Source organism: Danio rerio, chromosome 7 (genome assembly GCF_052040795.2).
Source record: "Danio rerio strain M-AB ecotype USA chromosome 7, GRCz13ab, whole genome shotgun sequence".
NCBI lineage: Eukaryota > Metazoa > Chordata > Actinopteri > Cypriniformes > Danionidae > Danio > Danio rerio.
In genome coordinates, this window is record NC_141027.1 from 17,852,501 (window position 1) to 17,860,685 (window position 8,185).

The 8,185-nt window shown below is 38.2% G+C and overlaps 2 protein-coding genes and 1 long non-coding RNA gene across 7 annotated transcripts in view; 1 reads left to right on the forward strand and 2 right to left on the reverse strand.

Annotated features, from left to right (window-relative positions):
- Nucleotides 1-404, forward strand: part of LOC141375327 (uncharacterized) — an 11,448-nt gene extending 11,044 nt beyond the window's left edge. Inside the window, exon 4 of the long non-coding RNA XR_015495478.1 lies at nt 1-404. This exon is cut by the window's left edge and continues 1,132 nt beyond it. This is a non-coding gene — a long non-coding RNA (uncharacterized LOC141375327).
- zfta (zinc finger translocation associated) overlaps nt 1-7,023 on the reverse strand; it is a 16,587-nt gene extending 9,564 nt beyond the window's left edge. For 2 of the 4 annotated variants that reach the window (XM_087260720.1, XM_087260719.1), the window contains exons 1-2: nt 6,709-7,023; nt 1,774-2,268 (exon numbers count right to left, since the gene is read on the reverse strand). In XM_087260720.1, coding sequence (XP_087116846.1) covers nt 1,774-2,268; nt 6,709-6,754 — 541 coding nt within the window. In that variant the 5' untranslated portion in view covers nt 6,755-7,023. Of the gene's footprint in view, nt 1-1,773; nt 2,269-6,553 lie in introns of all 4 variants that reach the window. The other 2 variants (XM_087260718.1, XM_087260717.1) reach the window with 1 other exon arrangement.
- ecsit (ECSIT signaling integrator) overlaps nt 1-8,185 on the reverse strand; it is a 47,037-nt gene that overhangs the window by 5,435 nt on the left and 33,417 nt on the right. The gene's annotated exons all lie outside the window — the stretch shown is intronic.

Consider the following 8,185-nt stretch of genomic DNA (forward strand, 5'->3'; position numbering starts at 1 on the left):
TCTGTTTATCAACGTCTTAGTAATTGCTATAAAATTGCTAGAAATGTGCAAAAACATGTTGCAAAGATAATAGCAATATGATAAAACAAAATGTTTAAAAATGCTAACAGCAATGTTATGTTAATATTTAGCTAAATCCATCCATCCGTTTGTCTGTCTGTTTTTCATAGTCTTAGCAGTTGCTATAGAAATGCTAGAAATGTACTAAAGCATGTTAGATAGATACTAGCACTACGGTAAAACAAAAAGTTTAAAAATGCTAACAAGCAATGTTATGTTAACAATTAGCTAATAACCTATCTGTTTATCTATTAAAGTCTTAGCAATTGCAATAGAAATGCTAGAGATGTGCTTAAGCATGTAGGAATGATAATATCATTAAACGATATGTTTAAAAATGCTAACAGCAATGTAATGTTAACTATTAGCTAAAGTCTGTCTGTCTGTCTGGCTTAGCCATTGGAATAGAAATGCTAGTTATGTGCTAACATGTTGGAAAGATAGCATTATAGTAAAACAAAATGTTTAAAACTGATAACAGCAAAGTATTGTTGACAATTAGCTAAAATCCATCCGTCTGTCTGTCGGTCAACATATTAGCAATTGCTATAAAAATGATAGAAATGTGCTAAACAATGTTGGAAAGATAACAGCATTTATGTTAAAAGAATTCTAACACCAATGTTACTCTAACATCTACCTAAAATTCATCCATCCTTCTATCTATATTTTAGAAATTGCTATAAGATGTTAGAAATGAGGTATGAGGCTTAGTCCCTTTATTAATCTGGGGTTGCCATAGCAGAATGAACCGCCACCTTATCCAGCATATGTTTTACGCAGCGGATGCCCTTCCAACTGCAATCCAGTACTGGGAAACAACCATACACTCCAAAATTCACACACATACACTACAGTCAATTTAATTTATTCAATTCACCTTTAGCGCATGTCTTTGGACTTGTGAGGGAAACTGGAGCACCCGAAGGAAACCCACGCAAACATTGGGAGAACATGCAAACTCCACACAGAAATTCCAACTGACCCAGCCGAGGCTCGAACCAGTGACCTTCTTGATGTGAGGCAAAAGAGCTACTCATTGCACCACCATGTCGCCCCAATTAGACTTGTAGCTAAATATATAAATATATAACCCTGTAGTCTTATATTGTCCAAGGATATTTCTGGGAATAGACAAAAATACATTGTGTGGGTCGAAATTATAGATACTTTTTTTGCCAATGTTTGCATGTTCTCCCCTGCGTTCGGTTTCCCCCACAGTCCAAAGACATGCAGGTAAATTGGGTAGGCTCAATTGTCCGTAGTGTATGAGTGTGAATGAGTGTATATGAATATTTCCCAGAGATGGGTTGCAGCTGGAAGGGCATCCGTTGCGTAAAACAAATACTGGATAAGGTGGCGGTTCATTCCACTGTGGCAACCCCAGATTAATAAAGGGGACTAAGCCGAAAAGAAAATTAAATGAAGTAAAGATTGTGTACATTTTGTACTGTTAAACACATCAAACCATGATGTCTGTTTAGTAATATGCATTACTAAGTAACAACATTAAAGGAAGTGTTCTCAATATTTAAATTCTTTAACCCTCAAATTCCAGAATTCCCAATAGTTCGAAATACTGGCCTATCCTAACAAACCATACATTAGTGAGAAATTTAATTTAGCACTTTCAGATAATGTATCAACCTCAATTTAAAAATGGACACAGATGTATGTCCAAGATGACATAAATAATAATATATGAACCCAAACCTGTGGAGTGCCTGTCCACATCCAGAATCTCCTCTGCCTCTGGAGGAACATCTGGATCGGTGCATAACGGCCTCTGCTGGCTGTTCTCCCGATTCAGATGATTCTCCCATCCCGACCGGATCACATCCTTATCCGACTCGGTCCAAAGCAGCGAATACGGATGCTTCTGTTTAATGTGCCTCTTGATGGTGCTTAGCTTTAGGGTCGCCAGTGAACTTCCACACACCATGCAGATCATGCCTTGTCTCTGCGGGTCGAAGTCCATGAGGTATTCGCTGCGCCAGTACTCGTGGTAGTAGCGGCGGTGGTCACGGCCAGGAGTGTTCTTTAATGGAGGGGTTTCCTGTGTTGATGGTCCTGGAAGGGGATTGAGAAGGAAAGGGGAGTCGGTGCTCTCCGAGACACACCAGTAACTAGTGCCTGGAGAGCAAACAGAGGAGACGGGACCATCCTGAATAGCATCAGATGTGAGGCCATTGGTCACTTCCTCTTCACCTAGAGAGGACACAGAAAAATGAGTCACACATGATGTCTCATATTTGATCACAGTAAATAATAATAATTTCTAGGAAAAGCAAGGCAAGTTTATTTATAAAGCACATTTCTTACACCATGGTAATTCAAAAGTGCTTTACATAAATAAGAATAAAAGAAACAGAAAAATAAAAATGATTAAGAGTTTAAAATGATTAGAACAGATGAAAACTGTTCTAAACAGGATTGAAATGTGTTAAAACAGGGTGTAAAAAGAATAAATAAAAAAGAAAAAAAAGCATAATAGTGTGATCTGTCGGACTCAGAGTGCTCATTTAGCAAAGGCACAGCTAAACAGATGGGTTTTCAGTCTTGAATGTGCCTAATGTTGGAGCACATCTGATCATTCCTGGAAGCTGATTCCAGCAGCAAGTGGCGTAGTAGCTGAAGGTGGATTCACCCTGCTTGGACTGAACTTCTAATTTACTTGATCCTAATGATCTGAGTGATCTGTTAGGTTTGTATTCAGTGAGCATATCTGTAATGTATTGAGGTCCTAGGCCAGGCATGTCCAAACTCGGTCCTGGAGGGCTGGTAATCTGCAAAGTTTAGTTCCAACCCCAATCAGACACACCTGGGCTAGCTAATCAAGCTTTTACTAGGCTTTCTAGAAGTGAAGTTTCATAAAGTAATTTTGAGAGGAGCACGTGATATGATTGTGCACTGCTGGCCACTCATCCGTAATCAGTAATAATCCAATCAGAAGGATCCTAGCTTAATATAAATGGATTACTTACTGCTTATTGCTCTATCTTCTTTTTGGAAGAATCCCCCCTTCCACCCCATCTCCTCCTTTTTCTCCCCTTCTAAAGGGGGAGCGATCGAGACCTACCTGATCTCGGTTCTCCTGATATGCTTCTAGACCGGGCGGGAGCCCTGGGCTCAAATATATCTGAGCTCAGGGTTCTCTCCCGAGACAGCATGCCAAACCTGCTATAAATGCCAAGCATATCTAAGTGGGAACTCTTGAAACTACTTTTCTCAACACACCTGCGAGGATGGAGTTAAAATCTGCAGGCCCTCCAGGATCGAGTTTGGACACCCTGTCCAAGGCCCTTTAGTGATTTATAGACAAGTAGTAATACTTTAAAATCTATTCTGAATGTAACTGGGAGCCAGTGTAAAGACCTGAGGACAGGTGTGACATGTTCTGATTTCCTGGTTCTAGTCAGAATCCTGGCTGCAGTGTTCTGGTTGAGCTGCAACTGTCTGACTGTCTTTTAGGGAAGGCCAGTGAGGAGTCCATTACAGTAATCCACCCTGCTGCTGATAAAAACATGAACAAGTCCTCACTGGAAACAAACCATTAGATTCTTGCAATGTTTTTGAGATAATAGTATGCTGATTTAGTTACTGCTTTGACATGGCTACTGACACTCAGATCTGACTCCAGATTCTTGACCTTATTTTTTGTTGTTTGACCCTTAAGCAGGTCGCACACCAGAAGCGCCGCTCGGCGGCGCGCCGCGCAGCGCCACGCAGCGCCATGTATTTTAGAATTCTAAACATAGGTTTCTATCAGGATACACACACCGGCGCCGCAAGTCGGCGGCTGTCGGCGGCGCCCGGCGACGGCTCAGGACGCAGTTCATTTTTCAGCCGCACCACAGAGCGCCATCTGATTAGTTTCATGTTAAATATCATTCGAATGTGCGCGTCTGGTGTGCGATACTTTAATCTGTCATGTACGCGCCGTGTCGCGGCGCCGAGCGGCGCTTCTGGTGTGCGACCTGCTTTAGAATCAAGGTACACATTCACCTTGAGAACCTCATCTCTGTTCCTGAATGCAATGACTTCTATAGTGTCATCTCAAAGCACTTTACACAGAATAAGATAAAAATAGAAAGAGTAAAGACAAAAGCCATTATACTAATAATAAATGGTAAAGAGCATCACTAAGACATCACTTAATGGCCATTCGTTAAGAGATGCGTTATACTAATACTAAGATGCTGCCTGTCTAATGTCAGCAGAGAGAGAGTTATATTATATTTAATTATAGGTAAATATAAAATAAATGCTAATACTCATGGAGATGGATGTTAAGATATAAATGTGTTCATGCAAGAGATAATCTGTCTATGGTATATTCAGGTCATACCTGAATAATATGTGCGTGTTTAGTTGATTACTAAGATAGTATTTTCATAAAAAATATATTTAGTACTGATTTGTTCCTTAAAATATTTAAATTATGCCTTACACTTTGCGATGTACAGATTATTTTATTCGTATTTCATTTAAAATAAAATATTAACACTTTATATTGAACATAATACGTATATATTATATTATCCAATTGGCGACATGGTGGCTCAGTGGTTAGCACAGTCGCCTCACAGCAAGAAGGTCGCTGGTTTAAGCCTCGGCTGGGTCAGTTGGCATTTCTGTGTAGAGTTTGCATGTTCTTCCTGTGTTGGCGTGGGTTTTTGCCGGGTGCTCCGGTTTCCCCACACTATAAAAGACATGCGCTATAGCTGAATTGAATTAACTAAATTGGCCATAGTGTATGAGTGTGCATGTGAGAGTGTGCTGTGTTGCAGCTAGAAGGGCATAAGTTAGCAGTTCATCCCGCTGTGGCGACCCCTGATAAATAAAGGGACTAAGCTGCAGGAAAATGAATAAGTGAATTATATAATCCAATTAGTGTATTAATATATTTTAAAATTATGTTCAAAATTTTGTTATTATTATTATCAATATTATTTTCATGGTAGCAGTAGTATTTTGTCAGACTAAACTTAGAAAAAATTTGCAAATGACTTTGCATTTCACAAAGAACATTAATAGTAATAATAATAATAATAATAATCAATAATAAAATAAAAATGTGTCCTAATAAACCCCTTAATAACTATTAATATTCATTATTATTACTATTATTATTATCATCATCATCAGTTTTTTCATATTTTATTTATATTCACCATTTTTTTAAATACGCTGTCAGCATATATTTAAATGAATACTACTAATAATATAGAATAATAATTAGAACCCTGTTACTGGTAGACTGAAATTCATTCTCACATATTCATTTATTCATTATTCATTCCTTTTCTTTTTTAGCTTAGTCCCTTTATGCATCTGGGGCGCCACCGCAGAATGAACTGCCAACCAGCATATGTTTTATGCAGTGGATGCCCTTCCAGCTGCAACCCAGTCACCCACACACTAATTCACAGACAGTTTAGCTTACCTAATTCACCTAAACCACATGTCTTTGGACTTGTGGGGGAAACCAGAGCACCCGGAGAAAATCCTCGCGAACACTGGGAGAACATGCAAACTTCACACTGAAATGCCAACTGACCCAGCCGAGGCTCGAACCAGCGACCTTCTTGCTGTGAGGAGAATATTGTAGTTGTATTTAGTAATAAGCAGCCTAAATAGGCAAAGTATTTTTAATTTCAGAATTTTTTTTAAGTATTGCCTTCCATGGTATATATATAAACGCAAATATTTGGCAATTTGTGCATAGATCTGTAAATAAGTTGTTAATAATAATGATTAATAATTAAATTACTCAATTCAATTCAGCTTTATTTGTATAGCGCTTTTACAATGTAGAATGTGTCAAAGGAGCTTCACATAAATGGTCATAGTAACTGGATCAGGGTAGTTTGGTTTTTAGTGTTTATGTTCAGTTCAGTTTAGCTCAGTTCAGTGTGGGTTAAAGTCATTACTGAGAGTCCAAACACTAAAGAGCAAATTCATCGATCTGTAGCTCTACCGATCCTGAACCATGCAAGCCAAAGGCGACAGTGGAGAGGGAAAAAAAACTTCACTAATAGGAGAGTGAAGGAAAAAAAAAAACCTTGAGAGAAACCAGACTCTGTTGGGCACTGAGTCTATCAAATTAATAAAGATAGCAGTACTAAAAAGAGATATCAATGTCCTGGTGAATCAATATAATTACATTTTATGCACAAGCTTGTAAACAATATATTATGTAATTATTGTATTATATAAAAAATTGTGAAAGGCAGAAGTTGTGTATTTTCCTATGTTGACTACAAGAAGGGGGCGGCGGCGTTGGTGCAGTACCGCCGTCTTTCCTCTAGATGGCGACAGCGCATAGCGTATACACATATGCAGCATGGGTTATTTAGCCTTTGTTTATAGTGGAGCCCAAAAGATTAGGGGCCATGCCGCTGCGTGCTATTGTTCGCCACGGGTTTAACGCTTCAAAAAACACAAGCCATCGATCTAATAACCAAACAGCAATGCTCAACACAACATTTACCTGCCGAGTGGTCCCCCAAGAGCCCCCGCTGCGATGTCGCCTCCTCTTCCTCGGCTTTTATTATTAATGAGCGCGATTCTGTCTGCTCAGCTTTGTGCACAGACTCCGCTTCATCCATACCTGTGCTGTGCCGTGTTAACGTACAGGATACGCACCTTTTGTACGTAGAGATGTCACGACCGGAGGATTTCGTAGATGCATTCGTCGGGTGGCTGACTAAATATCTGAAACGCGCACTCGCCCATTACAGTGTGTGCAGTGTCTGTGTCTGCACTGAAGCCTCCACCGCTCTGCTTTTCTGCTGTTTAAGTAAACTTAACTTTGCGTGACGGTGCACGTCGCGTTTGGCTCCAAGTTGGAGGAGATATCTGTCAAATGCTCGGTGACTTTATGCGGTCTTCTGTTTGTATTTAGATGTTCTGCTTGTCTTCAGGGTGGAGAGCCGAGCTAGGGGCCCCTGGGGCTCCTTTAGGGGCTCCTGGGTAAATTTAAAGAGACAGTAGCGGCGGTAGTGACGGTGCGCCATGGGGCCCTTCTGTTGAGTTTTAGCTTACATTTTTTTTGAACCGATAATAACCAAATTGATTGTTTTTGCACACGCAAAATTATTGTATAAATTGGTTATTTTTCTAATGAGATTAGCTAATAAATTTGAATTAAATAATATAATGTTATATTGGTAAATGATATTAATTTGGGCCTATGTTTAATCCTACTCGTATTAAATAAATCGATTAAACACATCAATTGAATTAAAATAATTTTTTTTCCCTTTGTTTTTATTTGTGTGTTAATCGAAAGCCAATGCAAAGTGATACCAAGTGAAAGTTGGTCAGGCATCCTTTGGATATATAATAAAATATAGTAATAATAATAATAATAATAATAAACCTAATTGTAAACAAAATACACTTTTTAGGGGGAACTTATTGTGTAATGACGAAAAAAGTTACACTTTATATTTATACTTGCATATATTTATTCACTTGCATTTATTGAATACATTTTTTAATCATTTATTAATGTATATTTTATTATATAATTGAATTTCAGGCTAATTTGAAGTATTTTGTTATCTGAAGGATGCGCTGTTATAGCAAAGGAAGTTAATTGGTCAATAGTTATTGCATCCATTTTAAAAAGTGTATGCTTTTTATAAATAATGTAATATAAGTGAATGTGGGCTGACGCAGTGGGTAGCGACGTTGCCTTACAGCAACTTGCTGGACAAGTTGGCGGTTCATTCCGCTGTGGCGACCCCAGATTAATAAAGGGACTAAGCTGAAAAGAAAATGAATGAATGAATAATTGAATGCCATTGTTAAATTGATTTGGCAGAATTTTTAATCCTTATCTATTCAATTAAATTAAAATGATAAATAAGACATTTCCCTTTCTTCATTTGTTTAATTTTTGCTTTAACTGAAAGCCAAGGTGTTCGTTAAAATGCAATAAGTGCACAGCAAAGTGGAAGTTGGTCAGGCACCCTTTGCTAGCCATTCTTTGTTTACGTTGTCAAATGGCACCTTTTCGTGAAATTACCTCATTGTTTACTAGTCGTTTAAAATTCTCAATATATAAATCTATAATATTATAATAACAAATAAAAATAATACTAATTTAGTCATCCGC